Source organism: Melanotaenia boesemani, chromosome 1 (genome assembly GCF_017639745.1).
Source record: "Melanotaenia boesemani isolate fMelBoe1 chromosome 1, fMelBoe1.pri, whole genome shotgun sequence".
Classification (NCBI taxonomy): domain Eukaryota; kingdom Metazoa; phylum Chordata; class Actinopteri; order Atheriniformes; family Melanotaeniidae; genus Melanotaenia; species Melanotaenia boesemani.
Genome location: NC_055682.1, coordinates 24,767,385 through 24,782,518, shown reverse-complemented (window position 1 = coordinate 24,782,518; position 15,134 = coordinate 24,767,385). Strand labels below are relative to the sequence as shown.

At 36.1% G+C, this 15,134-nt stretch overlaps 1 protein-coding gene across 1 annotated transcript in view; it reads left to right on the top strand.

Moving 5' to 3' along the window:
- The window catches only part of LOC121640431 (CUB and sushi domain-containing protein 1-like), a 344,948-nt gene that overhangs the window by 211,768 nt on the left and 118,046 nt on the right, over positions 1-15,134 (top strand). The window contains exons 16-24 of the mRNA XM_041986178.1: positions 66-138; positions 1,471-1,609; positions 2,485-2,672; positions 2,768-2,956; positions 7,117-7,233; positions 7,506-7,721; positions 8,629-8,817; positions 10,410-10,579; positions 14,201-14,357. Of these exons, the coding sequence (XP_041842112.1) occupies positions 66-138; positions 1,471-1,609; positions 2,485-2,672; positions 2,768-2,956; positions 7,117-7,233; positions 7,506-7,721; positions 8,629-8,817; positions 10,410-10,579; positions 14,201-14,357 (1,438 nt within the window). The remainder of the gene's footprint in view (positions 1-65; positions 139-1,470; positions 1,610-2,484; positions 2,673-2,767; positions 2,957-7,116; positions 7,234-7,505; positions 7,722-8,628; positions 8,818-10,409; positions 10,580-14,200; positions 14,358-15,134) is intronic.

The following is a 15,134-nucleotide window of genomic DNA, read 5'->3' as shown; positions in this document are numbered from 1 at the left end:
CAGGCATTGCAATTTAATTTAAAAACCTTGTTTTGTTTTAAGATAATCCATTCTTGTATTTTCAGGGGTCGGATCAAGTCACTTGTATCCTTCAGGATGGAAATGTTGTTTGGTCTGCAGCTGTACCCCGCTGTGAAGGTGAACACAGACATACACATGCATACCAGCTCTTAATGTTTGTTTAGGGAGTGGATAACAATTTATAATATTTCACTTTTCAGTTTGCAAGATGACAAAGCATTTAGCTATTTGTCTGTGACTGTGCAGCTGAAGTGCATTTATACACCTTGGCAATTGTGTGAATGTGTTTTCTAATTGCTTGTAGCCTTCAGTCTCCTCACTCTTATTCAGCCAGTTTCCACACATCCTTCTCCCTCAACAATAATCTTAAATGAGATTGGCACAAGTTGTACTGAAACTCATTCAGGGGGACAAATTCATCATATTCAGACTCTAAAATACAGAAATGTGTCTGTGGTGTGCAGATGAGCTAATATGTGAAAGTAATAATAAAGGGACAGTGAATGTGCTGTTATTTCAGCTTTTCAAGGCAGATGGACTGTGAGCTATTTTTAAAATTCTCCCCCATCTTACATCTTGATTGTATTGTCTAAATGACATTATCAAATGTTGCCCATGTTAATAAATTGGATGGAGGAGACAATCGAATTGACGAAGGTGGTCACCTTATTAAGCAAGGAGTATGGGGAAAAATATCCTTCACATTGAACAGGGAGAGATAATTAAGTTTTATTTCTGAAATTACTTTTTGTGGATGCTGTTCACAAGTACTGCTGCTTAGGAATGCAGGGCGTGCAAAATAGTCACAGGCTTGCTAAAAAGCCAGACTTAAGAGAGCAATCACAAATGACAAAGGCACTTGAGAAGAGAGGAAAAAGTAAAAGCTGTAAAAGATAAGCTGTAGCAAATTATATATTGTAGAAAGAGCAATGGATGATATACAGATCATGAACCCCAGGTCTGATTTTCCGCCAAAGGTGGCTAATCTGCATACATGTTATGTTAATGCAAGAATCAAAGAAGAGTGGAATATAAACTAAAGCTAGAAGAGCTAAATGTTGCATTTAAAAAAACCTGCAGTCATATGAGTTATTGAAAAATTTTTCTTTGTGTTACACAGAATGACAGAATGTACTTGATTTCCCCAGTAAATTAACATGTGATAATTATTTATTTAATTCTTCCTCAAATAGGACCAGCTCAGATTTGTTTACTTTAGCACAACGTTGGCGCAGCATAATTTCTGACGGTAAATGTTTTTTGTATGAACGGAATAAATTCTGAAAGGATTAGAGTGTAAAAAAATAAACTGAGCATTTGTGGGATCTGCAAACTTAATGAAATATGAGACTTGTGCTCATGCTATAACACAGTTACAAGACAAAAATAATTAATTTCAGTCTCGGCTGCGGTTGTTTATCTGTGTGTGTGTTTTGCATCTCCCTTCAGCTCCTTGCGGAGGCCATCTCACAGCTCCTATTGGCGTTGTGCTGTCTCCTGGTTGGCCCTCCTTTTATAAAGACTCTTTGAGCTGCCAGTGGGTGATTGAAGCACAAACAGACCATGCTGTGAAGATACACTTTGACAAGTAAGTTATTTAGTTGTGCACTAGCTGAGAAATTAATTATTTCTCAGATTTGTTTGAGTTAGATTAAAAAAGTTGAATCTGAGTGCTAAATACTGTGTGTATATATATATATATATATATATATATATATATATATATATATATATATCGCTCATGCTTAGGTAGTACATAATGTAATTATTTAAGTTATGTACTCTACAGACGTAGTTCAGGAGTCAGATATTAATGCAGTTGCTGCTGCAGTACATGATTAATGTTTGCATTCCATCATTTTTTTCTGGAAACAAGCCACGGACAGAGGCACTCGAGCCAGAAACCTCTATTACTGAAACTTGTCATTTTTGGAATTGATATAAAAGCCAAGTTATCTTCATCACTTATTTGTGAAGGAGTTGCTCTGAATGTATATGTCTGATGCAGGTGATAATTAATTTTTGTTTTAACTAGTCAGACGTTATGAAGATACTGTGTTGTTTAATTTTGTATGAATGGCTCTCAACTCTTGGTTTTTCTATGCAAGCGTGCAGTTAATTGCCTTTGTAAGATGATAACCAGTAGTAGTATCAGTTCCTAAAATCGACTTTAGTTCTCGGGGGCCTGCAGGTACAACTGCAGGTAATGTTTCACTCAGTAAAGTAGTTAGTGAGATTGGATCGCAACCAAAGAAGAGATCAATGACAGAGGTAACATCTACTTATCTCTCTCATTCATTGCAGTTATATGGATATAGTTCAGTCATTCCTCTTACTCCTTTTAGCTTGGTGCATGTATTGATCTAATTTTTGTTTTCAGTATGTTGAATTTTTGCATATGTGACGATTATTTTTCTGTAAATCAGGTTATTGTTCTTGTGTTATTCTCTTGTCTTTTTCTAGATTCCAGACGGAGGTCAACTATGACACATTAGAGATCAGGGATGGCCCTTCAGCCTCTTCTCCCCTGATCGGTGAATACCATGGCACCCAAGCCCCTCATTTCCTGATTTCCACATCCAACTTCCTGTTCCTGTTGTTCACCACAGACAACAGCCGCTCTGCCGCAGGCTTCAGTATCCGATATGAAAGTAAGAGTGTTCGACTGACTGATGGAAAAATTTGCTATAGAGACATGTACACTCACCCTCTTGACTCTGTTGTGTTGGTGCAATGTGATTTGCAGGTGTGAAAATGGAGTCTGACTCGTGCCTTGATCCTGGTATTCCAGTCAATGGTCGTCGTCATGGCAGCAGATTTTCCATTGGCTCTCGTGTCTCTTTTACATGTGACCCTGGATACACACTTAGTGATCAAGAGCCAATTGTTTGTGAGCAGAATCATCAGTGGAGTCACGCTCTTCCCAGTTGTGACGGTTAGATTCTTTCTTTTTTCAAGCTCACTGCATCCTTACATGAAAACATGTCACAGGAATTCTTATACCTTCTAAAGACAGAAAATTGACAGTTGTGGTATTCTAGGAAATGTAATTGGAAATGTTATATACACCCTGGCAAAATAGGTCAGGGTGGTCTTTTTCATCCAAATAATACCTTTATTTATTTTATGTTTTTACTCCTCACTGCTGAATCATAATGAAAGCTTAAGAAATTATGTTTTTTAATCTTCTCACTAAACACTGCAGCTAAGGATAGCCACAACATCATATTGTAGTGATTTAGAGCCTATGAGATTATTATCTAATGAATCATCAGTACTAATACATTAGTACTGTATGTATTAGAAATTACTTCATTTCACATAGCCTTACTGAATGTGATTAAATGATACCATCCATGGAGAAATGGTGGAACACTGATTAATGTTTCAGTTTGTTTAGCTGTAGTTTTTTAGCTCCTTTCCTTAGATGCATCCTTCAGTTTTCTGCTCAGTAAGTGCTTACACTTGCATTAACACAGGAGGCTGGAGGTTAGCTGGTCATGACATTCTGCACAGGTCTCCCATCACAGGGTGACCACGTAGAGCCAGATGACCGCTGACCTTCACATTTCTGGATATTCTTGAGTTAGCAGTTAACATAATGCATGTCTTTGGAGCAGCCCCATGAAGCTCATATGGACACGTGGATTACATAGTGGCTCAACACGGTCAAGTCCATGTTTTACCTCTCCATGAGTCCATGAGATACAATTAAAATACAAAACAATATATTATTATAATTACCTTCACAAAACTAATTTTAAATATTTTGTCCACTGGCTGTTCCATCTAAAGTGCTGTACTTGTTGCAATACTGTGATGAATACTAGAGTAACACTATGCTTATGTAAAACCATGAATCAGCTTCATTCCAGTCCCCAGGAAGTGTTGTCCAGCACACACTCTTCCACTGCCAGCCCTCTGCTTGTTCTTTGTGAGTAAGAGGGATAAAACTGAGATATATATCAGGCTATCATTCATGAGATTAAATTTATACCATACACAGTTATCATATTTGTTAACAAAAGAGATAATACTCATGATGTTTAACTCTGCTGCTTATAAATAAAATTCCCAGCCATCATAATTCAGGTATGCATCGTCATCAGCACAACTGATGCTTGAGGCACCTGAAAACAGATGTGTAGATAGAGAAAATAGGTAAAAAAAAATGTTTAATGTGAAGGAAATAAGAGAAAGAGCTGGTGAGGATGTAACCATGGTATCAGTAACCTCCATGCCATGATATGGTGTTGTTTCATGCATTTTCCCCCCCTTTTTTTTAAAGTGTATTTATATTTTTCTCTTTTTTTTTGCATCTAGCAGCTGTAGTGTTGATTGTATAATCAGTCCTGACTCCCAGGGTATACTTTCCGCTATGAGTCAACTTGGATATTCAGCCTCAGTGAAATTCAAGTCCAGATGCTCCAGAAACAGATGCTTGGTGGCCAAAGCAAACCTCCCTATTCACCACATCCCTACAGCTCGCGCTATCTAGGGAGATGAATACACAGCATCTGATTTGATCTGATGATTCAAGAGAATCCAATTTAAAAACCAAAGTCAATATGCCTCAACTTGGGAGTGAGTTCATATTGAGGCGTTCTGCCTCCTGTGATTCACCACATCACATAAGCAGTTTTAAACAACCACTGCAACATTTTCAATTCTCAGCCAAGCATGCCATGTCACCAGACAGCTGTCACACTGTCACATGACAAGACACATTACTACATACATAGACTTTATTTTAAAATGGTGTAAGCCTTGACTAACATCATGGTTTACTGTCAGGGGAGATCATAATGGTAGAATCATGTGCCAAGTATGTGTGACAGCACTTTTTATTGATTAGTTAATCTCCTGTTCTTTATAATGTAAAGAAAGATAGGCAAGTTCGACTTAATTATCATGGCTTGTAACAGTGGGAAGAAACCTATTCAAAAACCTCATAAAAAGTGGGCAAACTTACTATCTACTCTCAGAAAAGGCTTACATGTCACATCACTTCAGTGGCAAAAAGGAAGTCATGTGTAAGAACTCCTGCAGCAGCTCCCACATGCACATTATTGCCAAGACTTCTTTTCCCACAAGTCTCAGAAGCACAGTTAGCTCTTCATATAAGCCACTTAGCAATCAAAATTCATTACTTTGATAATATTGTGCAGGGGAAAAAATGGAATAGACCCCATAAGCATTTAGAATCCTTCCCCTTTTAGTAACGCTATAAAATCGGTTGGATCCAAGCTTGCTAGTCATAATCTTGCAGGTTAGCTGAATCGGCAAATAGATAATTCAGAACAGTGGGTGCTTTTTAATGTGTCAGGGAGAAAAGTGAAAGAGCACCATGACATTTTAAAAGTTTATACTTAGTGCCAAGCAAACAACTTGCTAGAAGTGACCAAAGTCATAGTTTCACATAGTTTTCTCTAAGAGGAAGAAAACTACAAAAACAAACAAAAAAATATCTGATGGCATAAAAGAGGAGGATGGATTGGAAGACTTGTATATCACCATATATGCATTTCTATTTCTTCTGAGAAGTATAAATTTCGATATTGGTTCTTCTTTATGTCTGGTTCTGTCTGTTGTTAGTCATGAATAGTTTTTCCTTTTTCTCTGTTCATACATTGACAACCTGTCTTCTCCTACACAAGCCATTCATACAGCTAAAGTACTATGAGCAGTATGAATACAGCATCCACACACACACATGTTCCTCTCAACAAGGGTTATTTTGTCCAACCTGATGAAAGAAGATGAAAGAAGATAGATAGATAGATAGATAGATAGATAGATAGATAGATAGATAGATAGATAGATAGATAGATAGATAGATAGATAGATAGATAGATAGATAGATAGAAATAAAGATAGGAGTACACAAGTGAATAACAATAGGAGAAAATTGCATTTTATTTTTAATAGTTTTTGGGCACAGACCCACGCGTGTAGCTCATTCCACAGAAGTACGATCCTTACTAGCTGTACTAGGTTGTAAAGGTTTCTAAGGCTTTCAATTAATACCAATCGGTAATATTAAAGGGAAGAAATTATTGACTAATCATATTCTCTCTGACGTTAAAAGTCTTGAATCTGTTTGAAACATTTTTAATTGAACCAAATTAAACTAAATTGAGCTGAATAGAAGTGAGAAGAATGGGTTGCTATAGTGTTTTCCATTTTGCGCTGTACCAAATTATTTCTTTCCATTTCCCCATCAGTTTTAGACTCTTGGTGTCAGGTTACAGTCACACCAGTATCTCGGTCTTTTTCAGCAAAATCATTCTTGCTGCTCTGTTGCTTCTGAGCTCTTTATTCAGCATTTCTCTACTATTACATTCTCCCTGTAGTGCTGTTGAAATTATGCATTCACCACATTCTGCTGCATACCTGCAAAGGTTTTTTTCTTTATTTCTAACACATGGACATCTAATGAAATCAGATTGAATGCCTAAATGGATACCATTTATAAAGTAGATTGTTTACACAAATAAGTCAGAATCAAAGTATGTTTCTTCCCTATAAATTTCATGATGTGATAACAGAGTGGAATGGACACATATTTCCTGTTGTTCACTAAATAAAAATGTCATATTGAGTGTTTTGATAATTTGCATTACTGTTTTATAAGACATATATTTACATAATTGTTTAGGAATTGTTTCATTTTAAAAACATTGCACAGCTATGAGTTCCCGATGGTTTTTCTGTATAATGCTTATTTTCACCAAAGTTCCTAATGAAATCTGTTGATGTTGGGAAAAATGTATCTACCTATTTATATATTTTTGCATTAAGGACATGTCAACAGTAAAGTTAGATCACTTTGTGAAGAATCTAAAAGGCTTAATAATTTTTTTTATTCCAGTCTTAACAAAGAGACATTTAGAGGAAATAAATCTGCCAAGTTTTAGTGACCTTGCAAGTGAAGACATGTCTTTATTTGTGTTAAAGTAGCTCATATTTATGAATCTAACGTTATGGTTTTAGCTTAGTCCAAAAGTTCTATCAGGTCCATTTCTTTCTTTGGTAAAAAAAAGAAATGCTTCTTTTGCTTTGTTCCAATATTTTTCTTTGTCTCTTCTCTTTCAGCTCTTTGTGGAGGCTATGTTTTTGGCAAAACTGGGACGATTCTCTCTCCTGGATTCCCTGATTTCTACCCCAATTCTCTTAACTGCACCTGGACTATCGAGGTATCACATGGAAAAGGTAAGAACGTTCAGACATAGTAAAAACACCAACACTATTGTTTGGAAATAATGTTCTTATTTTTAGTTTTATTGCTTTTAAAGTAGTTAATAAACAAAATAAACGATTAATAGCATACATGGCCTGAATATATGTGTTTCTGCTTCTTTTCACATGCTGCCATTTGTGTATTACCATCTTACTACCTTTTGCTGCTTTTTTATCCATTCATTCTTGATTTTTTTCTGTCCATCCATCCATCCATCCATCCATCCATCCATCCATCCATCCAGGAGTCCATTTGGTTTTCCACACCTTCCATCTGGAGGAGAACCATGACTACCTGTCCATCACTGAGGATGGGAATTTCCAGCTTCCAGTAGCTCGACTCACAGGCTCAGTGCTGCCCCCCAGTGTTAAGGCTGGACTTTATGGGAACTTCAGCGCACAGTTACGATTTATATCAGACTTTTCCATGAGTTATGAAGGATTCAATATTACTTTCTCAGGTATGAGCACCAGAAAATAAACGTAATTTATGTGAGATAATTATCATGCATGCAGTACACATTTACCCGCAATGTTCCTAATATTATAATGAACAGAATTTTTTTTTATTCCGTCTGTAGGTGAACATCTGTCTGATCTTGAATTACAAACTGCAAATATATAATATATATATAAAAAAAAAAAAAAAAAAAAAAAAAAATAGTTCTGTTACGTATTTGTTTTTCTTTTGCACTCAGTTGTTACCTTAAGTGGTTGATGCAGGGAGGCTTTTAGCGGAGCTGTAAATTCAAATGCCAAATGCCTTTTTAAGCTGATTAGATATCTGATCATTTTCTTAGACCTAATATAAAACCTCTTAAAAACAAAACAAAACAAAAAGTAATATGTTATGGAATTTGTCATTCAACATAAAAGAGGTCAAGGAAGTTCTTATGCATGTTTCCTTAGTTTGTAATATTGATTGTAAAATTGCACATAATGCTCAAATTTTCAGGATACTCTTTAATGAGCAATGGAAAAGGGGAGATATGTGCTTTATCAGAGCCAGCTGGTTTTATTTAGTAAATATATATCTTGTTTGCGCTGTTAAAGACCACCATTACACATTTTCTTTGGTCACTACTTGTCCTACTTGACAGGTGGAGATTTACAGTACAGTTCTGCATAGAACTGTAGGGACAACCTCAATTCCAAAAGATTGTGCAAAAAAAAAAAAAAAATATATATATATATATATATATATATAAAAAATGTTATTCCTGACTAAGACATGTTTCCATTTAATGAAAAATATAAGCTCTTTTGCAAGTAATTGCATTTTAATTAATAATCATAGAATTAATTTATTTTTTAATCTCTTTATTCCATTAATGCTCCATAAATTATAACCTCTCTTCGATTTTATAGAGTATGATTTGGAGCCATGTGAGGATCCTGGTGTTCCAGCGTTCAGCAGGAGGATGGGATTCCAATTTGGCGTTGGCGACTCGCTGGCCTTCTCCTGTTTCCAGGGCTACAGACTTGAGGGTGACAGTAAGATCACTTGTCTTGGAGGTGGCAGGCGAGTCTGGAGCAACACTCTACCACGATGTATAGGTAAGATAGTGATCAGACTATTTTAACAGTAGCAATGTTTAATATTAGTTATAGTTAACAAAAGAAAAGAAAAACATCCAACTTCTCTTTATGTTCTTTTTGTAAGTATTTCTTTCTGCATTTAGATGGCTTATTTAATACACTATCCCTTTATTAACACAGACCACATAAATTAACATAGTTAAATAGCATATTAGAGTTTATTTTGCCTTAACTACATCAATGTGGTCATATCTTTTATGTTTGGGGGACGGTAAACTAAACCTTACAAATGAACTTCTTTACCACATAAAGATGCCTAGAGGTAAAGTATCAGCATTTTCCTGCTTGTAATCCACCAGTATTTTATTACTAACATAGTGGTAATTTACTGTTATGTGAATAGTGGACCGTTTTATTTGCCAGGATTTTTCTGTTAGCAGGTTGTAATTTGCTGGAATTTGATGCCTATCAGTGGTTTCTGCTGACTGGTGGCTGCTGGTAATTTTCAAGCCTCAGAGAGAGCAGACTAAAAATGCTATAATAGCATTATTTGTCAAGAGATCAGGCCTGACTCAGAAGGGACCAAGCAACAGCTGCTGGCAGCAAGCGCTGGATCTCTCTCCCTCTTTTTCTTTCTAAATGTGCCTCTCTTAAGATCTCCGTCTCTTCCTAACTTTCTGTCTTTCCTCCTCTCCTTCTGTGTTTAGAAAGTCCTTGGGTGGATAATTAGGGCATTAACTCCTTTATGGAAACTGTTAATACTGCATCTTTTGTTACTCCCCCTTTCCCTTTTCTAATTTCTTTCTGTACATTTTCAAAAGGGTCTTGTCTGTCTTAGTTTATCCACCCTTATTTTTTTCTCTTCTTGCTCCTCCAGCTCTCTTTTGCTCACTTTCTTCTCTCACTCTCACTCCCTTGGTACTGATTTCATTTCAAGATGAATTCATGGAGAATAAATGCTGGCAGTATCTGTAAATTTATGCTTTTGTTAATCTTCTTATAAACAACAGTAGACCTATAAAATGTACAACAATGGGATAATAATAATAATGATAATAATAATAATAATAATAATAATAATAATAATAATAATAATAATAATAATAACAACAAAAATTGAATGAAAGTTAATTTCTTATCCTTTTTTTTTTATTCTTTCATACCACCCTGGTCTTGCCTGCCTCATTATTTCCTGTTTGCCCTCCAAGCAGTGGTGGTCCTGCTCAGAGGAAGTTAAAAGGCTGCTAAGCTCTCTTCTTTTGTCCTTTCCTTATTTAAAATTGATAAAAGTCTATTGACACAAAGTATCACTTATTTGACTTCCTTAACTTTACCTGCACCTGCCAGATAATTCTGCATAATTTCTTTGAACGACGGTTTCTAGCAGTTTAATTGAAAACTGCTTTTCATTTTGCTTTCCTTTAAAATCTTTGCTGTTTATGTTTAATTGCTTTGCCTTTAAGTGTTTTTTTCTTATCTTTTAATTTTTTTCTGTTTCAAGAGAAGTGCTTTTCAGCTGTCTTACATGGGTCATTGTTATAACTGTAGATGTCTTTCAACAAGAAGTCAGCGTAAAGCTAGCTTTGCATCCCTTTACTGTCTTTCTGTAGCTGAGTGTGGAGCCACTGCACTGGGACCAGAAGGCGTGCTCCTTTCTCCGAATTTCCCCTCCAACTACGATAACAACCATGAGTGCATTTACCGCATCACTACTGAAAGAGGAAAAGGGATCAGGCTGAAAGCTGAGAGCTTCTCATTGCAAGATGGAGACTTTCTGAAGGTATTCTTTCTTACTCTCTCTCTTTTAAAAACTCTCACAATCACATATTTGTGCAAATATGACAGATTTACCCAGGTGGAAATATATAAATGTCTAATTTATTTATGGATTCACACACAATGTGCATACATGGAAGATTAGAATCAGAGGCTGCCTACGTGTTATATTTTAGGAAATATACTCTGACACATACTGTAGGCTTCTACAGTTTATTACTGTATGAACCAAGTTTTTTAAAAAGTTTTGCTTTTATTTTTGTATTTATTAATAAGTGGCATTTGATCTGATTTTATTTTCCCTTTTACAATTATTATTATATGTCTTTCAATTATCATTCCTATTTATTTTCATTATAGTTTTTATATTATAATTATAGTTTTTAATTGTGTCATGATAGTTCTCATGGTATATTTTTCATACTTTGCATATAAAGTTTTTATGTCTGATCTTATTTATTTTAGTCATCGTGAGTGGGAATCACTATATATAAACATTTTTTTGTTTATAAATATAAACAAAGAAAGATTATACAGCCACAGCTTTGACTTGATTTGACAAGTATACATGTATATGTACATGTATGCTTTCACTCATCAAGAGCCACATTTCCTTGCATGATGTTCAAACTATTTGGAACTGATCTGGCATTTTTGGCAGGTGGTAAAACCTTTTCTTCAACAGTGCATTTAATGAACCATGCAACCCTTTCTGCAGGCTTTTGTTCCAGCCATGAACACCTGGTCTAATTAAGGTGTCAGTGAATGTGTATCCTGTAATAACATGACCTGTGCAAAAACAAGGCAGGAGGTAAAACAGGAATAACAGAAGGAGCTTTGAATTCTTGGCTCACCCAGTATGTATCTAAATTGTATTATCAAAGGTTCCCCTAACTGAAGAAATAGCCTTTCTGCAGGGGGCTCTAACTGTGCTGTTAATGGTTAAACTGCTACAGTGGCCATCCACGGCTGAATGAATACATGGGAAGCAGAGGCGGAAAAGGATCGATTCTGCCTTACCAGCCCTCTAAATAACCCACCTTAGTGAAATATTGTTGTGTTTGAAGGTTATCCTTGGCTTCTATACATTTTCATTCATTGCAATCGTAGCAGTAAGTAAAATGAATAGCTGCATCCCTGAATGATTAGGAACCAAATAGGAAACAATGTTTTCAGGTGTTCCCATTATTGGTTTTAAGTCAGAGGGTTAAACTGTATTTATTATACATTTTCAACGCTGGGCCTGAGAAGCAGATTGTTTTCTATTATGTTTTACATGTTGAATGACAATAGATGAACCTTGAATCTTCAGGAATTAACTCCTCACAGATTGTATTACCCCATATAAAATAAAAATATAAAAAAAATGGGTGTGTTGCACTAGAAGACAATGGGGAATGAGTTTGTATATACCAGGAGTTTTGCAGTCTTGATGCAGTCCTATTGACATTGTCTGAAACTGTTTCTATTCTTAATGTCTTTTAGCGGTATCAGGCCTGAGGGCATGGTTAAGTCAGTATGGGGTTTGAGTGTATTATCAGTCTTAGGCCCAGAGCATGGGCCTGGGTTGTCTGTGGTTAGATTGCATTAGCAGGGTTTTCCTTGACTTTTAAAGAGGCTTAATGTCATTGTAAATGTCAGAAAATTTCCCAGAAGGATAGATATTAAAAAGGAAAGGGAAAGAAAAATCCCTTTAAGGAAAAGAAAGTGACACAAAGATGGCTAACAGACTTAACTATGCTTAAATGCTGCCAGTGCATTTTCATCACACTGATTTTTGAAGAAAGCATGACGATAATATGTATGTATATACATATATATATATATATATATATATATATATAGATATGTATATATGTATACACACTATTTTTAAATAACATATCTTCCACACCGTATATTAGTTAGAACATTTTCTTAAGAGTTAATAGAAACTCCTTTTTAGGCTAACAATTAGCTTACCAAGCTCACAGCCATTGAGCTAATTCCTGTTACTTCAGCTAAACACCCTGAACACAAACAATTTGTTTGACAGTTCCAGTACTCTTGAGGCTAAAAACCTCCTTTAACACATGAACCAGCTCATTACTATTCCTCTTGCTATTGTGTAATGTTTCGCCCTGCTACTGTTGGAACAAATGGAGTTAAGGTAAATAATACAGTGCTTGACCATATTTTCTTAGATTTGTGCTATACCTGAAGAGAAAAAGAGGATGGAAACGTCGGGATAAAGTAGAAGTGTGGCGGAATTGTTACGAAAATAGAGGTGGCAGGAGAACATGTGAGCGGGAGTCAGACAGACTGAAGGAGGAGGGGCAGCAGATGGTGACATGTTGATTTATGAGCTCCAGGGCTTTTCATTAACCATACTGAGTTTTACAGAAACAGAGGAGGAAGAGAGAAGGCAAGAAAGAGGAAAGCAAGACAGAAAAAAACAATACCGATGGGGGAGGAACATGTGAGGGGAAAATGAAGTTTAGCAGAATAATGTCTGAAACTGTCACACTATTTCATACTGCCTTTCTCCATATTTATGCTTTCCATCATAACCACACACTCCAATAGACTGTAGCTGCACGTATAGTTGTCTCCACTGACTGGTAATAGTTGTAAAGATAGAACACTACATCGCCTCAGACCATTTCTTTGGCATTCCTGCCACCTGCATACATGTTACCACCAAATGTGAAAATGTCACAGGCTGTCAAATATAAGCATGTAGTATTTTAAGCAAGAATAATTCGCATTTCTCTCCCAGCTCTGAGTCTTCAATATATACCACCCGGAACTTGAAAGGTTGTCCCAAAAAATGATCTCATCAGTGCATTTTTTTTTTAACTCTTTAGCTAGAAAACCTCCTATTTTTGTATTTATCTGGCAACTGCTATCAAAACATACCTAAATGCTTATTTGTCACTTTCCACCAGCACTATTTGCTATGTTTCATCAGTCTGTGTTAACACTTAAGTACCAAACAGCAAAACTGCTGTAGTCTTGGAAATAACATTTGCAGACATTTGGTAACTGGACATTATCACTACAGTAATGACTGTACATATCAGCCCTTTATTTGGATTTCCGGTTAGCATTGCTCCACCCTCGGTTTTTCCCTGTCCTGCAGTGCTCATATGGAGTGGATTGCTTCCAGCTGTCTCTTCATAATTGCACAAATACAGGTTAATGATTGTCGTCTAGTCAACTAAAAGAAAATTAATCGAAATACAATTGCAATATAATTTTAGTCTATTTAGGATGTTATTTAGTCCTGAAAAAAAACTGTCCTGTCATCAAGGTTTTGACTGTTTTCCTACTTCAAGCTAAGCAGCAAACTCAAGCACCATGTGCTTAGTTAACAGTGAAGAACTGAAGGCAATGGCTATAATGGATGGTTTGTAGGTATCAAACTAGTTCTTGCAAGTAGCTTCTTTTATAAAATTAATCTATGTTTTCAGCATCATTGTTCAAATTAAAATTAAAGATTTGCAACACTTATCACAGCTCTACACAGCAGTACATTGAGGTGCTTAGTAATCTTCCCGTATGTTCTGATGTAAAACTGAGCAAATTGTTTGGATTCATGTGTTATTTATGTTCTGCAACCATACTACTGTGTTTTAATCAACAGGTGTATGATGGTGAGAACTGTTCATCCCGTCTCCTTGGCAACTTTACACTTGATGGCATGTTGGGTCATGCCATCAATAGTACATCCAATCACCTGTGGCTAGAGTTCAATAGCAATGCCTCAGGAACCAATCAGGGCTTCCGCCTCACTTACACAAGTAAGTAGTGTTCATGAAATTATTTAAAGCTCCACCACTTTAAAGATATTTTTTCTGTTTACTTTTATAGCTATGATTTATGATACTCTGTGTTGTTTGTCCAAGTCTGGCTTCGCTCTCTGCCTTCACTCTCACACACAGTTTTTCGCATGCATATAGACAGTAGTTTGCTGAGCTCATTGTGATGCTTGTTGTAAAGAAACATTTTTGATTGAAATATCCAAGAAGGCAATATAACACTTACCAACGCTATGTTGGTAAGTGTTATATTGCCCTCTTGGATATATCCTGCATCTGTCCTGTGCCTCAGTCAAGTGCTCATTGAGTGCCACTGTACATACCAAAACAAAACAAGCAGTGTGTACTACAGTTGTCTTTCTTTGTCCTTTCATATTTGACAGGACAATTAGTTTTCTGAGCCATTTTTATTCACTAGATTAGCAAGCATACATGAAAGCAATGAGCATATGGAAGCTTGAGACTGACTCTTTTCCTACTACACAAATGCATACTCATCTTTAATAGCTACAAAGATAGCCCGTTAAGGAGGCAAGACCAGCTGCTGTGTAAGTCAAAGAGGCTATTAAAGGAACATTTACTTGCAAGTCATTTAAAGAAGGTGAGAATGACACATCTGGAGAGGAAGAGTGGCTGAATGAAGGGACAAATAAATGGAGGTAGATAGTATATGGATATTATAGATGGTCTGTATGTATGCCTGTATTAGATGGCTGTCAATATGCAAATCATTTAACTGGAGAAGGTGACACTTTCTCC